General features: G+C 46.4%; 1 protein-coding gene across 4 annotated transcripts in view; it reads left to right on the top strand.

The window, feature by feature from the left end:
- Positions 1 to 1,150: 1,150 nt before the first annotated feature.
- LOC105477197 (tripartite motif containing 14) overlaps positions 1,151 to 26,599 on the top strand; it is a 57,076-nt gene continuing 31,627 nt past the window's right edge. For 2 of the 4 annotated variants that reach the window (XM_011733594.2, XM_011733593.2), the window contains exons 1-5: positions 1,151 to 1,426; positions 10,703 to 10,798; positions 18,742 to 18,975; positions 23,425 to 23,587; positions 26,474 to 26,566. In XM_011733594.2, the coding sequence (XP_011731896.2) occupies positions 1,220 to 1,426; positions 10,703 to 10,798; positions 18,742 to 18,975; positions 23,425 to 23,587; positions 26,474 to 26,566 (793 nt within the window). In that variant the 5' untranslated portion in view covers positions 1,151 to 1,219. Of the gene's footprint in view, positions 1,427 to 9,832; positions 10,619 to 10,702; positions 10,799 to 18,741; positions 18,976 to 23,424; positions 23,588 to 26,473; positions 26,567 to 26,599 lie in introns of those variants that run through there. The other 2 variants (XM_011733591.2, XM_011733595.2) reach the window with 2 other exon arrangements.

Here is a 26,599-nt window from a genome sequence, read left to right as displayed (position 1 = left end):
TGGAGGCAAAGATAGTAAGGTAGAAATCTGCAGGATAAGTTGGAATACTCAGGGCAAAGGGCGTTTGGGAAGAAGAATGTTCCAAGCAGGGTAAACTGCACGTCCTCCAGTCTTGAAAAATCAAAGGGTGGAGCGTAGGCAGGGCGGGGACCAAGGATCTTAAGAAAGAGCCAAGGGCTTTAAAAGTGGGATTGGAGACTTGAGCCTGGGGGCAACTGGAATTTGGGGTGGGGGTGTGTCTGTGAAAGTTGTCAGTACCAAAACAGAGTCACTTATGTCAAAATCAAACTAAATGGTGCTCCTGTAGTCCTAGCTACTCCAGAGAATGAGGTGGGAAAATCACTTGAGCCCAGGAGTTAGAGGCTGCAGCGAGCTTTGATCGCACTACTGCACTCCAGCCTGGGAAACAGAGCCAGACCCTGTCTCAAACAAAATAACTAAAGGGTGCTGGGAGGCCATGAAGTGGGGGGGCCCTCACCAACGATTTGCCTGGTAACAGGAATTACCAAACTGCAGCCTTGCACAAAGAACCACAGCGTTGCACAAAAGCCACGATATGAGGACATCTGCCCAGCAACTGCCTGTTCAACTTTCGGATTGAAGCCACCCGTATTAATTCTTGTAATCAAGTAGTATTATTTTAAAACAATGTATGCAATCCTCCTCCTTCTGCTTTTAAAAGCCTCTACTTTCCTTTGCCTCCCTGCGTACTCCGCGCCTCTACCCCTTGGGTGCCATGGCACATTTATTCCCGAATTGCAATCCTTCTGCTCAGTCCGAAATAAACTCAATTGGAGAATCTCTGTGTCGTTATTTGAGCTTGACTAGGTTTCTTATAGTTGTGGGAATGATTATCTTTCCCGGGAAAAGGGCAAGAGAGGATCAAGGGAAAGTGAGAGGAGCACCCCTGGAAGGTCCAGCCAACTTTGGTCCCATCACCAGGGCTGCAGTTTTCTGGGCGTTAGTGATCCAGCGTCATTAAGCAGGAAGCCCACCCTCTCCCGGCTGGCTTATTAGGAGCCTCCCATTTCTGCTGAGGCCACCTCCTGGCCTGGGCGGGCAGAGGGAGCACCCTGCTGGTCGGAGGATGCTCCCTGCAGGCTGTCATCCTCCCAGCGGCCGGCCGGCCGGCCTGGAGCCGCCCCGCCCACGGCCGAGGTTTCGGTTTCCCGTGGGAGCCCCGCCCCGTGCCCCGGGGAGCCGGAGGTGGCGGAGATGAATGGCGGGCGCGGCGGCTAGCAGCCGGACCCCTGGGGGGTCGGAGCTTGTCGAGGGATGCGGCTGGCGCTGCCCGGAGCATGGTGACCGCATAGCTGAGCTCTTCTGTCGCCGCTGCCACCGCTGTGTGTGCGCGCTTTGCCCGGTGCTGGGCGCGCACCGTGGCCACCCGGTGGGCCTGGCGCTGGAGGCGGCGGTGCACGTGCAGGTGGGGACGGTGTGGACGAGGTTCGCCGCGCGGGAGTTGGGGGAGCCAGTCCAGGCATAACGGCCGAGGAGGGGAGGTACCTGACCGTGGCCAGTGGCGGGTTACAACCTGGAAACCAAAGGTGCCCCAGAGGGCGTCTAAGCGGTCGACCGAAAGTTCAGAGGGGGAGACTGAGACCCAAGGAAGGGCAAAGGCGAGCCAAAGCCATCAGTTGAGCTTCAGAAAAGGTGGGTTCAGGAGTGAGAGGTTGGGAGCCCAGGCTGGTACCCAGATGTCCTTGACTGTGTCCACCATGGCCGATCCACCACACTGCCATTGGGCTGGAAGATAGTCTGCCTTCCAGTTAACAGAGGTGCAAACTCTCCCTCTTAATCAACAGCCCTATGTAGCTAAGAAAGCCACACAGACATCTCGGGTTTACTCAATCTGCAATCCATAGAAAGGGCCTGTGAACCTTGAGTTAAGGACGGCTGATTGCCCTTGGAGCAGCCTCAGCTGTCACTACCTACCTCCTCTCCCCTCCCCGGCCACACAGACGCTCCCATTCCTACTCGTGGCAGCCTTGGGTGAGCCATTATTATTAACGGCCATTTTATAGGCCACAAGAGGAAGGCTCTGGAGGCAGGGTCAGGCCTTGAACCCAGGACTCCATTAGCCAGATGCCCCCAGTAGAGCCATTGTCACCATAGAACCTCACCCAGGTATAATCCTAACAGTGCCCAGGGACTTTGGGCTCCTGCTCCAGCTTTCCAGCTGACTTGTTCTGTGGCTCCTCTCAAATCCTTCTCTCTCTCTGGGTTTCATGAAGCCTGGGCATGGTAGGCCCTCCTGTCTGACAGATGTTGATCCTACCACTTCCCTCTCCAAGAAGTCTTCTGTGATGAACTCGGCCTCATCTTGAGCTTTTCCCCGGTACTGCATGACTCCAAACTACCACATTGTGACAACCGTGGAACTCCAAGGTGAAAAGGGGATCATGGGGGACAATCCAGTGGAGTCGTGGGCTCAAGACCTGTCCCTGCCACCAGACCCTTCCTTTTTTTAACTTATGAAATGGCTGTAATTATAATAATGGCTGCTTGAAAAACCTATTCAGAACTAACAAGGCTGCTTTCCACAGATCTGGCTGAAGAGTCTCACCCATCCATTTGTCCATTCCCCTACCCACTACCTACTGTCAACTTGAAGTAATAAGATTCAGAAAATAGGATTAAGTACAGAGTTTATCCAAGCCTAAAGCCTGAGGATGGCCAACTGGGACCATAGATTCAAATTTCCGAGACTATCCACTCTGATTAGCAGCAGTTACATATAAGTTTTTAAGGAAAAAAGAAGAGGCAGTTCCTAAATTGTTTACCAAGAATTTACATTAAAATGACATAAGCAATCGGGCACAGTGGCTCATGCCTGTAATCCCAGCACTTTGGGAGGCTGAGGCAGGAGGATCACATGAGGCCAGGAGTTCGAGACCAGCCTGGCCAACATGGTGAAACCTCATCTCTACTAAAAAATATGAAAATCAGCCAGGTGTGGTGGTACACATCTGTAATCCCAGCTACTCAGGAGGCTGAGGCATAAGAATTGTTTGAACCCGGGAGATGGAGGTTGCAATGAGCCGAGATCATGCCACTGCACTCCAGCCTGGGTGACAGAGTGAGACTCTGTCATAAATAAATAAATAGAAAAAGAGAATCTCTATGGCAGAACAACACCAAACCTATTTCACTGGAGAGTCAACTAAAAACATCATGAAGAAAATCCCAAGCCTTCTTTAAAATCCAGGAATTGGCTTCTAAAACTTTTTCTACAACCTTCCTTGTTGTAGCCAGGAAATAATTCAGGATTTAGTCCAAATTGTAGGAAAATAATAAAAACTCGAAAACAATGGCCAGGGCTGGAATCTAATAACAGGAATAACAGATGTGCAGCACTAACAGGTGTGCTAAGATTTTCTTCTGAAACGTAATTTTTCTCTCTCTAGTTCCCTGTTTTTAGCAAAAATGAGTCTTGATAGGACAAATTTACTTGCAAATTAAGTTTTAGTAGTATACTTGGCCTGATAATTTGCATTATTGGAACTTTCATAAGGAATTTTGGATTTCACTTTTTTTTTTTTGACACAGGGTCTCACTCTGTCACCCAGACTAGAGTGCAAGGCATGACCTTGGCTCACTGCAACCTCCACCTCCCAGGCTCAAGCGATCCTCCTACCTCAGCCTCCCAAGTAGCTGGGACTATAGGCATGCACCACCACACCTGGCTAATTTTTTTTGTACTTTTTTTTTGTAGAGATGGGGTTTCACCATGTTGTCCAGGTTGGTCTAGAATTCCTGGGCTCAGGCCGGGCGCGGTGGCTCAAGCCTGTAATCCCAGCACTTTGGGAGGCCGAGACGGGCGGATCACGAGGTCAGGAGATCGAGACCATCCTGGCTAACACGGTGAAACCCCGTCTCTACTAAAAAATACAAAAACTAGCCGGGCGCGGTGGCGGGCGCCTGTAGTCCCAGCTACTCGGGAGGCTGAGGCAGGAGAATGGCGTGAACCCGGGAGGCGGAGCTTGCAGTGAGCTGAGATCCGGCCACTGCACTCCAGCCTGGGCGGCAGAGCGAGACTCCATCTCAAAAAAAAAAAAAAAAAAAAAAAATAGAATTCCTGGGCTCAGGTGATCCTCCTGCCTCAGTCTCCCAAAGTGCTGGGATTATAGGCATGAGCCACTATGCCTGGCCTGGATTCGACTTTTAAAAGCCTCACAGCTAAAAAGCCAAACCAAGGATTTACCATCAGACTATGCCTGTGATACCCACACACATTGGGCGAATTCTTCTCTTCTCAAGGTTCCAAAATATCTTGAGGTTTCTAGACCTGTCAGAAAGTGACATTCTTTGCTTACCACAAGGTTGGGAACCTTGTAAGGGAACTGTGTAGACAAGGTACCAAGCCAGTCCAGTCTTTCCAAGAGTCTTTTTTTTTTTTTTTTTTTTGAGACAAGGTCTCACTCTATTGCCCAGGCTGGAGTGCAGTGGTGCAATTTTGGCTCACTGCAGCCTCTGCCTCCCAGGTTCAAGTGATTCTCCCACTTCAGCTTCCTGAGTAGCTGGGACTACAGGTGTGAACCACCACTCCTGGCTAATTTTTGTATTTGTTGGTAGAGATATGGCTTCACCATGTTGGCCAGGGTGGTCTTGAACAACCCAACGTCAAGTGAACTGCCCACCTCAGTCTCCCAAAGTGCTGGGCCCCCTTTTATTGTATTTTATTTTATTCTTGTTAACATTTTTTAATAGAGGCAGAGTCTCACTATGTTCCCCAGGCTGGTCTCAAACTTCTGGACTCAAGCGATCCACCTACCTCAGCCTCCCAAAGTTCTGGGATTACAGGCCTGAGCCACCAAGCCTGGCCACCAAGGGTCTTTTTATGGCTCTGTAAAGTCAACTTCAGTTCCTCAAAGCAGTCTGGTCATATATGAAGATATATCATTTCAGTAAAAGCCTTGGTAAAATTACCAGAGTCTCCAATGTGGCCTGTTATGAAAGAAAACATATTCTTATTGAACTTATGCAAATAACTGTATTGTCATAAAATTACAATAGCCACGTGCGGTGGCTCACCTACCTGTAATCCTAGCACTTTGGGAGGCTGTGGTGGGCGGATCAGTTGAGGTCAGGAGTTGGAGATCATCAGCCTGGCCAACGTGGTGAAACCCCGTCTTTACTAAAAATATAAAAATTATGCCGGGTGCAGTGGCTCACGCCTGTAATCCCAGCACTTTGGGAGGCCAAGGTGGGTGGAGCACGAGGTCAGGAGTTTGAGACCAGTATGACCAATATGATGAAACCCTATCTCTACTAAGAATACAAAAATTAGCTGGGCATGGTGGCGGGCACCTGTAATCCCAGCTACTCGGGAGGCTGAAGCAGGAGAATTGCTTGAACCCAGGAGGCAGAGGTTGCAGTGAGCCAAGATTGCACTACTGCACTCCAGCCTGGGCAACAGAGCGAGACTCTGCCTCAAAAAGAAAAAAAGAAAACTTAGCCAAGCGTGGCGGCATGTACCTGTAATCCCAGCTACTTGGGAGGCTGAGGCAAGAGAATTGCTTGAACCTGGGAGGCAGAGGCTGCAGTGAGCCGAGATTGTGCCACTGCACTCCAGCCTGGGTGACAGAGCAAGACTCTGTCTCAAAAAATAATAATAATAATAATTTTAAAAATGAAAATAAAAAATAAAATAAATACTCACAAATAGTTTGCAAATTTTGGAGAAATCAGATAAAGAGAAAGACAAATATTTCAATTTTGCTCACAAAAGTATACTTTATCCAGTTGCTGTGACAAAAGAAAAAATTTTCTTTACTGAAAAACAATATGAAAAGAATCAGCAATGTTTCAAATATTTTAAATCATAAAAATCACTTTTATCCTCTATCAGTTTAGTCCCATGTAAATAATTCTTGCTGTATTTGATGTTGGGTTATCAGTCTTCATGAATGCCTCAAGTTTTTATTAGAGTTCTGGAAGTTTTTACTTAGTCCAGTGGTATGATCTCTGAAGTTACCAGAAACCTGTATTCAAGAGTACTTGTCAGGATTTTTTTCAAAAATATCCTTAAAGAAGAAGCAAATTTTGGACTGTAGCTGATTATAAATGACTTTTTTTAAAAAGAATCAAAGTAAAATAAAAATTGTCTATGGATGATAAAAGGCTTAGAATAGCCACGGTCAAAGATGAAATTGACTAGGATATTTGGTTATTTGTGTGGCATACAACATTTTATCATAATAATTATGATAATGACATACTGATAACATATACCAAGACATATCAGACTTTTAGGAATCTCATACAATTTTGGAACACATTAGTAATACACTTTTATAAATATAACTCAAAGAAACAGCATTTCTTATTTGACAATATTTCCCATATGACTTTGACATCCCAAATAAGCCTAATGTGTCTCTTTTGGACTTCCAGGGGTTCTGGTTACGCCCAAGTTAGCTTGGGTCAAAAAGACTTAATTTTTGAATTTAAAATTTAATTTTGGAAAGTATCTCAAATATTAAAGGTTTAAAACACTTGATATAAAAATAAGAAAGGTTTAAAATACATGATCAAAATAGAATCACAGGTCACTACAAAATAATGGTAACTGATTTAGCCAAAATGATAATTCAAAGATTTCAAAAAGCAACAATCACTCTGATAAAGGAGATTCAGTTCTCAATCAAGAGACCTACAAAAGACAGCATGGGACAAACTCTCCCCTGTTACCTTTTCTTTGCCATCTATGCAAAAGCAAATACATCTTTCACTGTCTCTTATTAATACTACATTACATTTTTATTCAAAGGAGAAAAACAAGTTTTACTTTTAGGCCAGGCACAGTGGTTCATGCCTATAATCCCAGCCCTTTGGGAGGCCAAGGCAGGCAGATCACTTGAGCTCGGGAGTTCAAGACCAGCCTGAGCAACATGGTGAAACCCTGTCTCTACAAAAGATACAAAAATTAGTTGGGTGTGGTGGCATGTGCCTATAGTCCCAGCTACCTGGGGGGTTGAGGCAGGAGGATTGCTTGAGCCTGGGAGGTCGAGGCTGCAGTGAGCCAAGATTGCACCACTGAACTTCATCTTGGGTGACAAAGTGAGACTCTGCCTCAAAAAAAAGAAAAAAATTACTTATGTATTAGTATATTATCAATTATCCAATCTCAGTCAGTTTTGACTACACAAGGTAAGATTTCCATAAACCTTCAATAATCTCTCACCATTTTCTATTAAAGAGCAGATCAATGCTCTGATAAAACCCAGTGGTTGTTCCAACACAGGAGCCCAGATTCTGGCCTTACATGAGTGTACTTTTGATATTAATACTTAAGTTTTAGAAAAACTTATTAAAAATTTCCTTCTTTTTTTTTTTTTTTTTTTTGTGATAGAGTTTCGCTGCTGTTGCCGAGGCTGGAGTGCAGTGGCATGAACTGTCTCACTGCCACTGCACTTTCATAAGGAATTTTGGGTTTCACTATGTTGGCCAGGCTGGTCTCAAACTCCTGACCTCAGGTGATCCACCTGCCTCGGCCTCCCAAAGTGGTGGGATTACAGCCATGAGCCACCGCACCAGCCATTTCCTTCTGATTTTTTTTTTTTGGAGATGGAGTCTTGCTCTGTCACTCAGGCTGGAGTGCAGTGGCGTGATCTCTGCTCACTACAACCTCCACCTCCCAGATTCAAGTGATTCTCCTGCCTCAGTCTCCTGAGTAGCTGTGATTATAGGCGCGTGCCACCACACCTAGCTAATTTTTGTATTTTTAGTAGAGATGGGATTTATCCATGTTGGTCAGGCTGGTCTCAAACTCCTGACCTTGTGATCTGTCTGCCTCGGCCTCCCAAAGTTCTGGGCTTATAGGCATGAGCCACTGCACCCAGCCATTTCCTTCTTATTTTAACCAATTTGATCACATACAAAATGACTTTTATGAGATTAATCTTCCACAGACCTTCTAGAATTTACTTAAATCTTCAGTTTTGTCCTATACTTCCTCTTTATTTTGGCATTCTATGTTAGGACAAAAATTTACTTCCCTTTTCCCGTTATCATTTTGACTACACAAAGTTCTGTCTCATGCAAAAGAAAAATTACTCTTTCAACAGTCTTTACCAAAAACACATCTGACTTTCTCTATACCCTCTGTAAATAGAATTGTTTCTTTTATATCAAGTAGTTTTAATCACATATATTAACTATAATTTTCACTCTTAGTAACTCAAATTTCCAGTGAAAAACCTAGGAAGTAAGTAATTTTTAGCTGTTTTCTACCAGCATTTGTAGATTAAAATAATTTCATAATTTCTAGAAAGATGGCTCCTAAATTTTTTTTGTTAACAGATTGAAATATATTTAGCTTTTTTTTTTTTTTTTTTTTTTTTTTTGAGACGGAGTCTTGCTCTGTGCCCCAGGCTGGAGTGCAGTGGCGCAATCTCGGCTCACTGCAAGCTCCGCCCCCCGGGTTCACGCCATTCTCCTGCCTCAGCCTCCCAAGTAGCTGGGACTACAGGCGCCCACCACCACGCCCTGCTAGTTTTTTTTGTATTTTTTTAGTAGAGATGGGGTTTCACGGTGTTAGCCAGGATGGTCTCGATCTCCTGACCTTGTGATCCGCCCGCCTCGGCCTCCCAAAGTGCTGGGATTACAGGCTTGAGCCACCGCGCCCGGCCTTATATTTAGCTTTTCTATACCATATAAATGATTCAGACATTTTATGATGACCTATTACTTAATTTAACATAACGTGATATTAAGTTACTGAAAACAATTTTTGTTTGTTTGTTTGTTTTTGAGACGGAATTTCACTCTTGTTGCCCTGGTTGGAGTGCAATGGTGCGATCTTGGCTCACTGCAACCTCCACCACCTGGGTTCAAGCGATTCTCTTGCCTCAACCTCCCGAGTAGCTGGGATTACAGGCATGCATCACCACGCCTGACTAATTTTGTATTTTTAGTAGAGATGGGGTTTCTCCATGTTGGTCAGACTGGTTTCGAACTCCTGACTTCAGGTGATCTGCCCACCTTGGCCTCCCAAAGTGCTGGGATTACAGGCGTTAGCCACCGTGCCCAGCCTGAAAACAATTTTTAAAACTATGAAATGTTCATTTATAAACTTTTATCCCATTTACATTTATTTTATTTTTTCATTCTTAACTATTTTGCCTGAATAGTTCATTAAACAAAGCTAGCCACCATCAATTTATTTCTTTGCTAATCATTTCTGTAGCCTGTGAATGTCATCCTCCCAAGCAGCTGGGACTTGAGGCATTCTCCACCATGCCCAGCCAGGTTTTTTGTTTTGTTTTGTTTTGTTTGTTGATTTTTGGTAGAGATGGGGTCTTCCTATGTTTCCCAGGCTGGTCTCAAACTCCTGGACTTAAGTGATCCTCCCACCTCAGCCTCCTGAGTAGCTGGGATTACAGATGCAAGCCACCATGCTCAGCTTTTGAATCTCATTATGTAAGGTTGACACTGTGAATACTTACTTTGCGTCCACATACCCAGTTTCCTATCCATTCACCCATTATTCATTCATCCATCCATCATTCACCAAACATCTATTCAGCATACATTTTGGGCCATGAGTCAAGGAATAGATCAGATCCTTCCCTGACCTGGAAGAGTTCCCTGGCTGGTTGGGGGAAAAGCTGGCAGCTCCCAACGATAAATTCTTTTTTTTTTTTTGGAAATAGGGTCTCACTCTGTTGCCCAGGCTGGAGTGCAATGGCGTAGTGGCATGATCGTGGCTCACTGCAACCTCCTGGGCTCAGGTGACCCGCCCCTGACCTCATCCTCCCAAGTAGCTAGGACTACAGGTGCATGCCACCACGCCCAGCTAATTTTATTTATTTATTTATTTATTTATTTATTTATTTATTTGCAGTAGAGGCAGAGTCTCACTGTGTTGCCCAGGCTGGTCTCAAACTCCTTGGGCTCAAGTGATCCTCCTACCTCAGCCTCCCAAAGTGTTGGGATTACAGACATGAGCCATCATGACTGACCAGCCCCTGATAATTCTGTTCAATTCAGCAAACACTTCTGTGTCACCCCCTGGTCCCTGTGGGGAGTGGGAATGAAGCAAGCCTGCCCTCAAGAAGCTCCCAGTCAATGGGGCGGCCAGATCTGGGCCCAGCAGCTGAGTGTAAGGCCAGCTGTAAGAAAGGCTAAGATGGAGATGAGATCACACCCTTAGGGAAGGGGAGTGCAGAACAGACTTTGGGGAAAACAGCAATTTCCAAAAGCAGAGATATGGAAGGTGGGAAGAGCAGGAAGCATGAACCCCACTGACCTCTCATGTAGTCCAGGGCCAGAGGGTCACAGACTCCCTGGAATGTATGTTTCATGAGGGCAGCACCTGGAACAGGGCCCAGCACATAATAGGTGCTCAGTTAATAATAAGTAGATGCTCTTTCCCAGACCCCAAGCTGTTTGCCTTAAAGTCCTATTTGAAAGACTGGGAAAGCAAGTCACAAGCAAGACTTGTCCTAGATAAAGTAAAGTGTGAGGAGGGGGTGCAAATCAAGATTTGAGGCATACCTGATGCGGACCTCCAAGGATCAGAGAGGTCCTAGTCCCAGCTCATCCACTAACTTGCCACATGACTTTGGGCAAGTCACCTCACCTTCAGATGCCTCCACTGGAAAAGAATACAAGGGTAAGAGGAGGTGACCCCTGCAGGGGGCCTGTTATTTGGAAAGTGACAGTATTATGACTTTTTTCCTAACTCCCTCCTGTACAGAAACTCAGCCAAGAATGTTTAAAGCAGCTGGCAATCAAGAAGCAGCAGCACGTTGACAACATAACCCAGATAGAAGATGCCACCGAGAAGCTCAAGGCAAGTGGACATTTCTTCCTCATTCCCATGGAAAGACCCACATTTCCCCCCAGACACAAGGCACCCCCAATATGGAGCCAGTGAAAAATAAAAACCAACTGCGAAGGGGCAGATCGGGTTTGGTGGGGCCTGGAGCTTCTATAATTCAGGGTTCTTTAGAAAAAGAACACAAAATTACAGACAAAATTAGGTGCAAGACCATGATCGGGCCCTGCAAGTGAGGGTCCCTGAGCTCCGGTTTCCTTTGCTTTGTGGCAAATCTCTGGCTCCTTAGTGTCATCTGCCACTCTCTTGAAGTAACTAGCCCATTATCCCAAATTGCCTTAAACAAAGCAAAACACAGCTTAAGGAATATGCAGGTATCTCTTTAATTCCACTGCCATGCTGAAAGAAAGCAAGTAGGGTGTAGATCTGTTCCACAAATAGGTACTTTCTTCACTCTCCTTTCATAATGATGTTTGGATTCTCTGTGGATTTTGAATAGAAAGTTGAGACTGACGTTATTCTAAGTAACCATTTTGACCGTGACAAAGTTGTGTTTTTAGGCCTCAGGGGCTGGTCCCTTCCCCTTGCATCCTCTGTTGCTCCCTCCTCGCAGTGAGGGCTGGGGTGGGAGGCCCTCCTGGGGCCTGTCCCACTGAGAGCTGGAAGAACCCCTGCTCTGCACTTTGGGAGGCCGAGGCTGGAGGATCACTTGAGCCCAGGAGTTCGAGACCAGCCTAGGCAAGATAATGAGACCCCCATCTCTACTGAAAATAAAATAGCCAGGCATGGTGGTGCACGCCTGCAGTCCCAGCTGTTTGAGAGGCTGAGGTGGGAAGATCACTTGAGCCCTGAAGCTTGAGGCTATAGTGACCTAGGATCACATCACTGCGCTCCAGCCTGAGCAACAGAGCAAGATCCTATCAAAAAAAAAAAAAAAAAAAGGAACCCCTGACTGATTCACACAAGAGGAGGAGTGGCTCTGACCATGGGAGAAGCTGGTACCCAGTTTCTCCTGTGACCAGGCCAGGCCACGGAATTGGCTCCCACATTTACCTAAAACCCATTCTCTGTTAGGTGTCTTCATGACAGTTTGCCGGTACCCTGAGGACGTTTGTGGTTCACACCTGTGGCCCCAGCTTAATCATTAATAGTGTCCCTCATGTCTTCACGAGCAGAACTCTGGGCTTGGAGATAAACAGTACCAAAGGATTTAGAAAGTGAAAGCTGTCACGTTGGAGGGGCTGTGGGGAGGCCTGAAGATCAGGCTCCTTGTCTGCAAATGCCTGAGCAGATATGGTTTGAGGGCCCCCAAGAAAAGAATTAGGACCCATGTGGAGGGTCTAAGGTTTCCCTGGGCCACACTGGAAGAATTGTCTTGGGCCACACGTAAAATACACTAACATTAACGATAGCTGATGAGCTAAAAAAAAAAAAAAAAAAAAAAAAAAAAAAAAAAAATCCCCAGAAAACTCATGATATTTTAAGAAAGTTTACAAATTTGTTCCCACATTCAGAGCTGTCCAAGCTTGGCCTGAGGGATGGCGTGGGGTAGGTTTCAGCTTAATCTAAAGAATGGTTCTCTTTCTCTTGACCCTTTCCCCCAACTAACTTTTTAACTTTTTATAGATTTAGAGGAAGTTGCGAAAATAGTAGAGTTTTGTGTACCTTGACCTAGTTTTCCCCAAGGGTTACTTGTTACATAACTATAGCACACTGTCCAAATAAAAAAATGGATGGTATGTGTATATAGTTTTACATCAACTTATCACATGTATAGATTTGCATAACTACTGCTGCAATCAAAATGCAGGCCATTCCATCACAGCCAAGTTCTACCTTCTTCTAGGCCAAGCAAGGTGGCTCACGCCTATAATCCCAGCACTTTGGGAGGCTGAGGCAGGCAGATCATTTGAGGTCAGGAGTTCAAGACCAGCCTGGCCAACATGATGAAATCCCATCTCCACTAAAAAAAATAGCCAGGAATGGTGTTGCCTATAATCCAAGCTACTCAGAAGGCGGAGGTGGGAGGATCACTTGAACCCAGGAGGTGGAGATTGCAGTGAGCCAAGATCACGCCTCTGTACTCCAGCCTGGAAGACAGAGCAAGACTCCATCTAAAAAAAAAAAAAAAAAATCTACCTTCTTCTACACCTTTATGGTCACTTCCCTACCCACTGTCTCCCCCAAGGCAATCCCTAACCCCTGGCAGTTATTAATTTGATAATTGTGGCATTTGAAAATGTCATAAAAAATGGAAAATGACTTTTTGAGGTATTTTTCACTCAGCAGAATGCCCTTGGGATCCACCCAAGTTGTTGTGACAACCACTAGTTCATTCCCATGTATTGCTGAGTAGTAATATTCCATTAATCGGGTAGTATGGATGTACCATAGAGGTTTTTTTTTAACCATTTACATATTGTAGGCCGTCTGGTACAGTCTAGGGCTATTACAAATAAAGCTTCTTTAAGCAGTTGTGTCCAGGTTTCTGTGTGGATGTAAGTTTTCATTTCTCTGTGTTAGATGCCCAGGAGTGCTGTTGCTGGGTCATATGGCACTTGCCTGTTTTTTTTTTTAAGAAACTGCCAAATGCTTTTCTAGAGTAGTTGTGCCATTTTACATTCCCATCAGCAATGCATGAAAGAGTGTTTTTCTGCATCTTTGACAACATTTGGTATTGTCACAAGTTTTTATCTTAACCTGCATAACCTGTGTGTAGTGATACCTTATCATGGTCTTAATTTGCATTCCCCTGGTGGCTAGTGATGTTGAGTATCTATTCATTGCTTGTTTGCCATCTCTACAAAAAAATTAAAAAATCATCCAGATGTAGTGGCACATGCCTGTAGTCCCAGCTACTCAGGAGGCTGAGGTGGGAGGATCGCTTGAGCCCAGTAGGTTGAAGTTGCAGTGAGCTATGACCATGCCACTACACACCAGCCTGGGTGACAGAGCAAGACCCTGGAAGAGGAAAGAAAGAAAAGAAAAAGAGTTTGTTGGGATTTTGATAGGAATTATGTTAAACCTGTTTATCAATTTGGGGAGAATTGACATTTTTACTATGTTTTCTTCCAATCCATGAACATGGTATATCTTTCCATTTATTTAGATCTTTGTTTTCTTTCATCACCATTTTATAATTTTCAGCATACAAATTCTGCATGTTTTGTTAGACTTATACCTAAGTGGCCTTCATAAGGTAGTAATAAAAATGGAATTAGTAGTCAGCATTTTAAACCTGAGACATATTTGTATAAAAATTTATATTTAGGAAATTAGAAAGATATTGCCACCCTATGCTTGCACTCTCATGTGGGGGCAGATGGAGCTGAGCAATGGCTACTCCCATGGCATGGGATCTCCCAGCTCCACCCTGCCCACTTTCTTCAGTGTTAACAACGTGGCTCTTGTGAACATTTATATTTCAATTCCTGATAAATAAACAGATTTTTAAAAATTCATCCATAATCCTGCATCCTGCCACTTCAGGCCAACCGTTATTCACATTTTGAGATTTTTTTTCCTGTATATGCATATGTTTTTAATGTAGCTTGAATCATATTGTACATACAATTATAATATATCCCCAATCTGGAGGTGAGGCATGGTGGTTCATTTTCTTGTGTGGTTTGTCACATGTATTATCGTCTTGTCTCTAGTACGTATTTGCCATAGATGTCCAATACACCATGGATTGTGAGTGTGCCCCTTCAGAGCACTGTGACATGAGCATCTTCAGGGGATGCTATGAGTTTCAGTAGCTCCAGACTCATTTCATATTATTTTTCAGTTTTGAGTTTCCATGAATTTGGACTACAGCCCCGCTTAATGCAAACCTGTTGTTTTATTTGTTTTGCTGGTGATTTTCTTTTCACCTGTGACCCTGGATGGATGACTAGATTCCTTTTCTTTTCCATGGGCCAGTGGGTGGAGTTTTTCTGTTGCCTAGTTGATGGATGGAGCAGCTATTTGTGGATCTGACTTGATCCAGGTCACTCATTTCCACTCTCAGCTGGAATGTGGCCAGGTACCCTGTGCTCCCCCTGGATGGCCAGGCCCCATTGTGGTGTGGCTTTCATCTGCATGCATGCACCTCTGGCTCCACTCCTTCCAGGTCGCTTAGCTTCAGCTCCTGCCAGGTCACTCACACTGTGTTTCCTTTTTGGTTTTGGCACCAGTGAATTTCCTTTGTTTGTTTGTTTTATTTTGTTTTTGTTTGTTTTTTGAGACGGAGTCTCGAACTGTCGCCAAGGCTGGAGCATGGTGGCATGATCTCAGCTCACTGCAACCTCCGCCTCTTGGGTTCAAGCGATTATCCTGCCTCAGCCTCCTGAATTGCTGGGACTACCGGTGCCCACCACCATGCCTGGCTAATTTTTGCATTTTTAGTAGAGATGGGGGTTTCACTATGTTGGCCAGGCTGGTCTCGAACTCCTGACATCAAGTGATCTGCCCAACTTGGCCTCCCAAAATGCTGTGTTTGTTTTATTTGGCACTTGGTGATATAATTTTAAAATTTGCTCATTTTTATCAGCATTTCTCTGTGTTTGAAGTAGAAAGGGGGATTTTCCATGTCAGCTCCTCCCTTATTAACCAAAACTGTATGTTGCTTTTATATATGGATTTTTGTTGTTTTTGTTCAGGATCATAACACTTTTCTATGTCATTAAAAGTTCTTTTTCAATGTCAGTATTAGAGGCTGTGTATTCCATATATGAATCTCCTGTGATTCATTAAGGTAGTTACCTAATTTTCAGACAGTTTGGTAATTATTTTGGGCACCGTGGTTTATTTCCTTCAGGACACAATCCTAGAAGTGATGCATTTACAATAAGTATCCCAATGCCTTCTGTTGAATTGTGGCAGGCGTACTTTGTGGCAGAGAGGTCTGGGGCAACTGTGTGGCTCAGTTCTTATTTACATAGAGGCAATACTAGGGGAAATTCCATTCATTTGCCTACAAATTAATCCATAAAACAGGTCTATAAACCCATTAAAATCAATAAAATGTATACATGGTCCAAAGTCTGTTGTTCAGAAGCCAATGACCAGGCCCAACCAGTTGCTTCCAGAGAACAATTAAGGACTTGGCCATTAATTCCCAGCTGACACCCATTAAGTGATTTTCTCTTATATCCTCGTTCATAGGCTGATTACCTCTCCCATCATGCCATCCCAGGTGGTGTCATGGTTTAAATGTTTGTTCCTTCTAAAGCTCCATATTGAAACTTAATCCCCAGTGTGGCAATGTTGAGAGGCGATTGAAGAGGTGACCTTATACCTCATCACCCAATAAAAAGGTCTTAAAGAGTCTTGATTGGGTCATGAGGGTTCTGCCCTCATGAATGGACCAATCCATTCATGGATTAATGGATGAAAGGGTTATCACTGGAGTGGGGCCAGTGTTTTATAAGGAGCAGAAGAGAGACTGGAGCTAGCATGTTAGAGTGCTCAGTCCCCTCACCATGCGATGATGCCCTGTGCCACCTTGGGGCCCTGCAGAGAGTCTCTGTATTAGGCCATTCTTGCATTGCTATAAAGAAATACCTGAGGCTGGGTAATTTATAAAGAAAAGTGATTGAATTGGCTCACAGTTCCGCAGCTGTACAGGAAGTATGGTGCTGGCATCTGCTCAGCTTCTGAGGAGGCCCCAGGAGGCTTTTACTCATGGTGAAGATGAAGCAAGAGCAGGCACTTCACATGGCAAGAGCAAGAGCAAGAGATGGGGGAGGAGCCACACACTTCTAAACAGCCACATCTTGTGAGAATTCACTCACCACCAAGAGGACAGCTCTAAGGGGATGGTGTGAAACCATTCATTGAAAGGGAGCAACGGGCCAGATGGCAGAAAGAAGGCTGTCTGCAAAGAGGCAGGGGCTGGAGGCAGAGGTTTCTAAGGTTGTGCTGCTTGAGCTGAATGCTTGCAGACAGGATGCCTGGGTGCAGGTGGACTGTGAGCTGAGTGCTTGTAACAGGATGCTTGAGTGCTAGTGAGCTGTTTGTGGTTGACCCTATTTCTTAGAACATTCACTCCCCACTACTGTTGTTTCTGTTTCTGCTAGTGAAGCCCATTTTTCAATTTTTTTTTTTTTTTTTTTTTTTTTTGAGTCAGAGTCTTGTTTTGTCGCCCAGGCTGGAGTGCAGTGACTCGATCTCAGCTCACTGCAACCGCAACCTCCACCTCCCCAGTTTAAGTGATTCTCAAGCCTCAGCCTCCCAAGTAGCTGGGATTACAGACACCCACTACCACACCCAGCTAATTCTATTCTCTATTCTCTATGTGCAGAAGCTATATACAGAGAATCTTGGAACACAGATCTTCATGCACATGTGAAAGAACTTTCTAGGATACAAGTAAAGTAAGAGGAATTGCTGCATGAAAGAATAAATGTATTTAAAACTTTGAGGCCAGGCGCAGGGGCTCATGCCTATAATTCCAGCACGTTGGGAGGCCAAGGCAGGCAGATCACCTGAGGTCAGGAGTTCAAGACCCAGCCTGGCCAACAGTGACTCTCTGTCTCTGCTAAAAATACAAAAATTAGCTGGGCATGGTGATAGCCACCTGCAGTCCCAGCTACACGGCTGAGGCAGGAGAATCGCTTGTACCCGGGAAGCGGAGGTTGCAGTGAGCCGAGATCTTGCCATTGCACTCCAGCGTGGGCGACAAGAGCAAAACATCATCTCAAAAAAAAAAAAAAAAAAAAAAATTGATACCTATTGTCATATTGCCCTCTAAAAGCAAAGTACCAATAGACCCTACCACCCACAGTTTATATAAATGCCCTACTTCACATACCCTTACAGACTGTATTTCAATCTTTTAAAAGTCTTCCAATCTAATGATCAAAAACTATTTTCTGGGCTGGGCATGGTGGCTCATGCCTGTAATCCCAGCACTTTGGGAGTCAGGAAGGTGGATCACCTGAGGTCAGAAGTTCGAGACCAGCCTGACCAACATAGTGAAATTCCGTCTCTACTAAAAATAAAAAATTACCCATGTGTGGTGGTACGTGCTTGTAATCCCAGCTACTCAGGAGGCTGAGGCAGGAGAATCACTTGAACCTGGGAGGCAGAGGTTGCTGTGAGCCAAGATCGCGCCACTGCACTCCAGCCTAGACAAGAGTGAAACTCCTTCTCAAAAAATAAAAATAAATAAATAAATAAATAAAAATTGTTTTGTATTTCATCTAATTGATTTATTCTTTGGGCTCTATGTACAGTGTTTTAGTTTAACTGGACCTTCTCTTTTTGTTTGTTTTCCTTAACCTTTTATTGTGGAAAATCTCATATTATTTTAATTGTTTTTATTTTTATATTTTTAGTACAAAAAATGCAAAAATTTATTCTAAAATGCCACTGTTACACCACACATACATACACACATTTCCATATATAATTTGAGTTCTTTTAAAAGCTCTTTATTTTGTGCTTTTGACCTCTTATCTATGCTTGAGCCACATGGTTTTAGATCCTGTAGATTTATCATTTGTTTTGTTATAAGATACGGCAGATAACCTGTTATCAGGTTTCTCTTTATTGATTTTTTTAAAGCAATGTTGGCTTTTCTTATGCTTATTGTGTCTCCTAATGATTTAATAATATTTAATCAGCATGTTAAGATTTTGATTGGAATTTCATCAAATTTATAGACTAATTTAGAGACAAATAATGACTTTATAGTAATGAACCCTCCCAGTCACGAATGTGGGTTTGTATTAGGTTTATTTCTACAAATTTTGCTATTTTTTCTCTCATTTACAAAAGGATCTTTATTTCTCCGTGCATTTTACTGTTGGTGATGGCTGGTGCTTAGGAAAGCTTTGGTTTTTATAAGTTGATCTTGTATCTGGCCACTTTGCTGAATTCACATTTCAGACGTTATAATTTTTTTCGTGTTGATTATTCTGGATTTCCTGGTTGGCAGACATGTCATCTGCAACTGGTTTTTCTGTTTTCAGGTTAATGCAGAATCAAGTAAAACCTGGCTGAAGGGGAAATTCACTGAACTCAGATTACTACTTGATGAAGAGGAAGCTCTGGCCAAGAAATTCATTGATAAAAACACGCAGCTTGCCCTCCAGGTGTACGGGGAACAAGCTGACTCTTGCAGAGAGCAACTTGACGTCGTGAACGATCTCTCCAACAGGGTCTGGAGTATCAGCCAGGAGCCTGATCCTGTCCAGAGGCTTCAGGTAATGCTGGGGTCACTGCTCTTACAGTGGCCACCTGCCACCCACACTTCATCTCAGGTATTGTGGCATTGAGCACAGTATTGACACACTAAGCAAGTACACGGAATACTGTCTTGTCACCATGTAGACTGTCTTGCCCCCACACAAGTGGTCAAGAGAATATACATTGTTAGGAAGAGAATACACATCTTGGGCTAATTAAATAATGTTAACAGCCACCAATTTCAGAGGCCTCTGTGTTCTGAGCACTGTGTAGCTTAGCACTAATATTCACCAGAACTCTGCAAAGTGGGCCCACCCATTTTATAAACAAAATATTGAGGCTCATTGACGTAACTCACCCGGTCTCACACAGCTGGTAGGTGGCAGAGCTGGTATCAGGTCTGGCTGTCTGTCTAGGTCTGTCTGACGCTAATCCCACAAGGCACCTTGACTGGCCCTCTGCCTATGTAGTCTTTTTTTTTTTTTTTTTTGAGATGGAGTTTCTCTCTTGTTGCCCAGGCCAGAGTGCAATGGTGCGATCTCGGCTCACCACAACCTCCGCCTCCTGGGTTCAAGCAGTTTTCCTGGCTAGCCTCCCAAGTAGCTGGGATTACAGGCATGTGCCACCATGCCTGGCTAATTTTGTATTTTTAGTAGAGACGGGGTTTCACCATGTTGGTCAGGCTGGTCTTGAACTCCTGAACTCAGGTGATCTGCCCACCTCGGCCTCTCAAAGTGCTAGCCCCTGCTATACTCATTGCTACATTTAGGGAAAGCATGTTGTTGAGGATGGTGTTCCTGTCTAGGGAAACATGGAAGAAACTCTTGTCTGGTGTCAATATCCCTGTGCAGTCACTTCTGCACTAGAATTGCTTTTCCACTAATAGAGCTCCTCCTGTTCTCTTCTTTGCCTTGGAAAGTTCAGAGCCAAATCTGCCTTGACTAACCAGACTAAGGCTTCATGGCAAACACTTTGTGTCTAATTTTCTCTTTGCTTCATTTTTTTATCACTTTAAAGAAAAATCTTGCCTTATTAGAGGACCTTTGCAAGACACTTTAAAGGCTGTGGGACAAGGCTAAAAAGTTGCACCGACTCTAACCACAGATTGGTATGGGCTCTGGCTGGAAAATCAGACAGAGAAATAAGCTAGTCAACAAAACCAGCCAAGCCAGTCCCCAGGTGGGGATTTCCACTCTTGTGTCTTTATGTGGCCTCAGTCGGTTCGGCCTGTGTCTCATTGTCGGCTGTTTCAGCCAAACTCTATACGAGGTGCTTTCCTAGGCATAATGGGTATTGTGCTTTAAGAGGGGCTAGATGCACAAAGTGATACATTTAATTGTCTTTTTTAAAATAATGGTCGTTTTTAAGGCTTTGGAATACAAAGGAATCCTTCCATGGGGAAGCATGCTATTCTCACATCAGAAAACGGTTTCAGGGCTTTGTCATCTTTTTTTTTTTCAAATTTTCTTGTGCCAAAGCTACTGATTTTAATCATTCACCATTCCTACCTTCTATGTGTTGATTCGTTTATTCATCAATACGTACTGAGCCAGGACGTTAGGAGCTCACAGTTGGGTGGGGAGACTTGCTCAGAAACAGTTATTTACAATACAGCTTAAACAATTTTGTAAATATGAAGCCAGCAAAATTATGTCCAAGAAATGTCTGACACTCTCTAGCTGGGAGAAGGATGCAGTCTGGGAGGACTTCTAGGAAGAGGTGATGGTAGGGCTGGGTGCTGGACAATGAGTAGGAGCACACTGTATATAGAGAGGATGGAGAGAGGACAGACAGGAACAGTGTACATGTGAGAGCTTGACAGGCTGGGGAACCAGTTGGGGTGCAGCCTGGCTTGAGGAGGGGTGGGTGGATTGAGAGACACAGCTGGATCCATAGGCCATAGTTAGTTCATGAAGGCCTTATGTGCCATAGAGTTCAGACTTTGTCCTGTAATGAGATAGCAGACGGGAATGTGTGTTTGTTTGTTTGTTTGTTTGTTTGTTTGTTTGTTTTTGAGACAGGGTCTCACTCTGTTGCCCAGGCTAGAATACAGTGGCTCATTCTCAGCTCACTGCAACATTTGCCTCCCAGGTTCAAGGAATTCTCCTGCCTCTGCCCCTTGAAGAGCTGGGACTATAGGCATGTGCCACCATGCCCGGCTAATTTTTGTATTTTTAATAGAGATGGGGTTTCACCATGTTGGCCAGGCTGGTCTCAAACTCTTGACCTCAAGTGATCCACCCACCTTGGCCTCCCAAAGTGCTGGGTTTACAGGCGTGAGCCGCCCACGCCCAACCCAGGGGAGTGTTTTGCACTGAGGGATGAAAGCGTTCACATGGTCAGATTAGTGCTTTAGAAAAGTCACTTTAGCCGGGCGCGGTGGCTCAAGCCTGTAATCCCAGCACTTTGGGAGGCCGAGGCGGGCGGATCACAAGGTCAGGAGATCGAGACCACAGTGAAACCCCGTCTCTACTAAAAATACAAAAAATTAGCCGGGCGCGGTGGCGGGTGCCTGTAGTCCTAGCTACTCAGGAGGCTGAGGCAGGAGAATGGCGTGAACCCAGGAGGCGGAGCTTGCAGTGAGCCGAGATCGCGCCACTGCACTCCGGCCTGGGCAACAGCGTGAGACTCCGTCTCAAAAAAAAAAAAAAGAAAAGTCACTTTAGAGACAGAGTGGAAGATGGACAGGGGAGGCCAGGATGGGAGACTGGAAGGAAACTTGGGAGGAGGCCACAATGTCCAGGAGAGAGATGATGGTGGCCTGGACCAAGACAGGGGCAGTGGGGATGGGGAGAAACAGGCAGGTCAAGAGATGCCACAGGAATGGAGATTGGAATTGGAGAATGAGTAGGGGGAATCCTGAGATGATGCCTGGGTTTCTGGCCTGAGAGATGAAGGGCTGGGGTTTCTGTTCTCTGAGTCTGCAAAGGCAAAATGTAGCTGTGCTCGGTTTCATGCATTTATTTATTCCATCATACATATGTTTTGAGAACCTGTGTGTCAGGCCTGGTGCTAGCCACTGGAGTTTGGGGTTACCAGGTGGTGCCATGTGTCCTCTATCGACCCCTCATCCTACCCTACTCATCTGCCCTCTGAGCCCCCTCTCACCTCCTCAGAGCTGCTCCCTGCCCACCCTGGACTTCCTGCTAGTGCTCGGTCTCCCCCGGCCAGCTTCATTCCAGCTCTCTGGGTGTGATGTTAGGCCTGGTTCCCCACCAAAATGAGGTTGGACTCTCGACTCCTGGCCTCCTAGGCTGAATGGGGCTTGGAGGCCATCTCACAGCCTCCTCCCAATGTACAGCATGCTGCCAGGTGGGGCCTGCCCCTGCCCAACAGCTGAGTGCTAGGCCACCCTCCCTCCCTCCTGAGGCCCCCGTCTGTCCACCCCTTCTCGGATGGGCAGCACTGCCACTGCCAGCCAAGCCTGATCACCTGAGGCAGTCAGCTTCCTTCCAACTCCTGGCCAGGACAGCCCTTCAGAAAGTGCAGCCATGGTTCTTACCTGCAAACATGAGAATCCACTGGAACGGTTTTAAGCAAGAAAGGAGTTTATGGAAGAGTACGAGGTAGCCCATAGGATCTCCAGGAGGGTCAGAGTGTCGGGATGGAAGATGGGCAGCAGGAATGAAGTCCAGGGGTTGTTGCCAGTATAGGCCCCACAGCACCTCTGCTGGGCAAGACATCACCACTCACACCACTGACCAGAACCCCCACCACTGCTGTCCCTGAGCGCCTCATGCCACCATCACTACCTTCACCCTCATTTCCAAATCCACGCTTTGGCTTGGAGGCGTCTGGTCACACTCCTACAGCACAGGTGCAAAGGCAGCTGGGGGGGGCGTTTCTAGCTTCTCCTTAGTGAAGCCACACACCACAGGAAGGTATTGAAGAGGGGCTGTCCAGACCCAAAACAGGACACATGTCCCTTGCAGTGGCCACACCCCCTCAGTCAGCACTGCAGCTGAACCTTGCTGGTCTTTGGCGTCATTCTTAGAACATGGTTTCCTGCTCCACCTTTGAATAAGCTCCAGGGGCTCCTTCCCCAGGGAGACTGACCTCTCACTCTTTTTGTACCCGAGGCAGACCCGTGGTGCAGTGTGTGTGAGGCTGAAGCCTCTCTGGGAAGGGCCCCATGTCAGCCTGACCCCGCCCTCTGCCCACATAGCTGGCACAGAGTAGGCCTCAATGAACACGGAAGGAAGGAAGGAAAGGAGGGAGGGAGGGAGAGGGAGGACTCCCCAGTGCCAGCCCTGAGAAACCACACCTCCGCATGGCTCCCACCTCAGGGATGCTGTGTGGTCTCTCCAGGGCTCTGCTCCTGGGGGCATGGCCTGGGCTGACCACAGGTGCCAGGCCAAGGTGGAGCCTGGGCATGGTGGTGTGGGTTTGTTCCTGGGTGCAGCACAGGAGGCTGGGATGCTGCCTGCATCTCCCAGAGCCACCCTCACCCCCGTGTGCCCACACAGGCATACACAGCCACCAAGCAGGAGATGCAGCGGCAGATGAGCCTTGGGGAGCTGTGCCACCCTGTGCCCCTCTCCTTTGAGCCCGTCAAGAGCTTCTTTAAGGGCCTCGTGGAAGCCGTGCAGAGTACATTACAGACGCCATTGGACATTCGCCTTAAGGAAAGTAAGTCACCGAGTGACCAACTTTGTGTCCTTAACTCCCCTAGTGCCCTTTAGCCCAGAGGCAAATGCAAAGATCATCTCCCTACATCCTGTCTCTCCGACACTGAGGCCCTTGGCTGGGCGGTCAGGGGCTCCTGGGCCTGGTGCCTAACCCACCCTCACCACTTCACCTCCAACCCTTCCTGAGACCGAGACCTGCCCTTCTCCAGTCACACTGCCCTGCTTCTGCCCCTCAGATCGCTCCTGGGAGCCTGCCACATCTCAGCCTTGCTCTGGGCTCCCAGCTGGAATGACCAACTCTTCTTCCTCCTCTTCCTCTGGCTGGGGCCAAGGCCTGGCATCCCTTCAAGGCAGACTGGCACAGCTGCGCCCACCTGGGAAGCCCTTTCCTGCCAGCCCAGCCCTGACTCACTCCCTTCTTTGGCCATCTCACCTCTCCCTTCCTGCTCCAGGGCCTGCCCATGTCCTGCTGGAGGGTGCTCATGAAGTGGACACATGGACCCCTCCTTGCCCCTTGTAAGCACGTGAAGGGTAGGAACCAGCTTTAGGTCCAACTCGGAGGTCCCCGCAGGGCCTGGCACAAACCATGTGCTCAAAAATATCTGTTCTTTGATTCATTTATGTGTTCGTTCATTCATTTATTCATTCATTCATTCATTCATTCATTCATTCACCTCTGCTGTCATGATTCATTCAGAACATTTATCAAGCCACTCTTATGTGCCAGGCATAGCAGGGCACAACACAAAGCTCCTTGTCATCTTTTGGTGCTCACAGTCTTTGTAGGGGAAGACAGACAGTACACAAACATGTCAGGTGACAGGAACTGCTATAAAGAATAATAAAGACTGGGTGTGGTGGCTCACGCCTGTAATCCCAGCACTTTGGGAGGCTGAGGTGGGTGGATCATGAGATCAGGAGTTCGAGACCAGCCTGGCCAACATGGTGAAACCCCATCTCTACTACAAATACAAAAATTAGACAGGCGTGGTGGCGTGCACCTGTAATCCCAGCTACTCCGGAAGCTGAGGCAGGAGAACTGCTTGAACCCGGGAGGCAGAGGTTGCAAAGAACTGAGATCATGCCACTGCAAATCAACCTGGGTGACAGAGCAAGACTCCGTCTCGAAAATAATAATAATAATAATAAACCAGGGCAGGATGCAAGACAGGAAAGTGACAAGGAGGAGGAGCTGTTTTATATAAGCAGTTGGGAAGGCCTCTGAGAAGGGGACACTCAAAGTGGCCCAAAGGAAGCGTTCATTCTGCAGGTTCTGTGGCTCTGAAGGGCCAGAGAGCACAGTGGTCATAGGCACGGCCTCTGGAGCTCGGCCTCCTGGGTTCCTATCCCAGGTCTACCACATGGAACCCTAATGAACCCTGCCACCTTAGACACGGCACCTTCCTTTTCCATGCCTCTGTTTCTGCATCTGTAAAGTGGAGACCATAATGCAGTCGCCTTCCTGGGCCACTGTGAGGATTAAATGAGCTCTTACACATGTAGCGCTCAGGCGTAATAAGCACCATGTACGTCTTGGCGATTGTGATTGTTGCTGCTGTTACATGTGGGGGAGGCATTCTAGACAGAGGGAAAAGCAAGGGTGGAGGTCCTGAGGTGTGATGGGAGTGAGCTGGTCATATCGAAGGAGCAGCAATGGAGACAATGGGGACAACGAGAGCGGATGTGGGGTCACAGGGGAGAGAGGAAAGAGATCAGAATCCAAGGATTTTGACGTGGGCCACTCGCAGAAGGAAACTCATTTTCTGAAGTGAGAAAGAGCATTTAGGACTGGAGGGAATGAAGTATTTGAACCTGTGAGATTTGAGAAGTTGGACTCCCAGGTGGTGGTATCGCCTAGGCAGTAGGACCTATGATTCTAGAGTTCGGGGGAGAGGGGAGAGGCTTTTGCCTTGATGAAAGAACAACTTCAGCCAAATTAAATTTAAAGGAGTTTAAATGAGCAATGAACGATTCATGAATCCGGCTGCCTTCTGAGCCACAGTGCGCTCAGACTCCAGCACAGCCACATGGTGGAAGATTTAGGGACAGAAAAAGGAAAGCGACGTACAGAAAACAGAAGTGAGGTACAGAAACAGCTGGATTGTTTACAGCTCGGCGTTCGCCTAATTTGAACATAATTTGAACAGTTGGCTACATCTGATTGGCCAAAACTTGGTGATTGGCACAAGTGCAGGCTACGGTCTGTTTACACCTCCACTTGTTATTGTTCACGATGTACAGAAAAATCTTCAGGCCGAACTTAAAAGATGTAGTAAGGAGGAGCTTTAGGCAAACTTGATTTAAGCAGCCTGCAGGTGGGCTTCCCTGCTGTCTCCAGGCCCCTGTGATGAGCGCTGGGAGTGATGGGGGCAGAAGGCACTTCTGGGGAGGTGCTGAGTGAGCTCCAGCCCCAACAGCTGAGAAGGAGGCAACCTGGACAAGGGGGGAAGGGTGTGGGGGGTGCTGTCCAGGCAGAGGGCACAGCAAGTGCCAAGGGCCCTGGGTGCCCCTGCTATGCCTGCTTGTTGGGATAGCCTCCCCTCCTTCCTTCTTTCTGAGCACTCAGACCTTCCTGAGGACTCAGCTCTACTCTCTTGTTTTCCATCTTTACCCTGGAATTTGCACGTCTTCCCTGAGTCGCCGCCCATCCTTGAGTGCTGGATCCAGTAGTTGTTCGCTTCTCAGCTCCTCCTCCTGTTTAGGGCTCTCCCACACCAGCCTCCTCATCCTGGGGTTTTCCTGTCCCTGTAAATTTACATAAATCCCTTAAATCTGTGTGGCTCTTGGGCGAGATTATGCGAATCTCCAGTTGTGTGGTATTTTTAGCATGTCTTATTTGTCTGCTTGCAAGAGCTCCAGGCGCTCATTTCTCAACAATTCCTTACAGGCATGAACTGCCGGCTCTTGGACCCTTCCAGCACCAAGCCAGGTACCTTGTTGAAAACCAGCCCCTCACCAGAGCGATCACTCTTCCTAAAATGTAAGACCCCCGGGAGTGGGGATAGGGTGGAGA

Source organism: Macaca nemestrina, chromosome 14 (genome assembly GCF_043159975.1).
Source record: "Macaca nemestrina isolate mMacNem1 chromosome 14, mMacNem.hap1, whole genome shotgun sequence".
Lineage (NCBI taxonomy): Eukaryota > Metazoa > Chordata > Mammalia > Primates > Cercopithecidae > Macaca > Macaca nemestrina.
The sequence above is the reverse complement of the archived record's forward strand: the minus strand, read 5'-3'. Positions and strand labels throughout refer to the sequence as shown.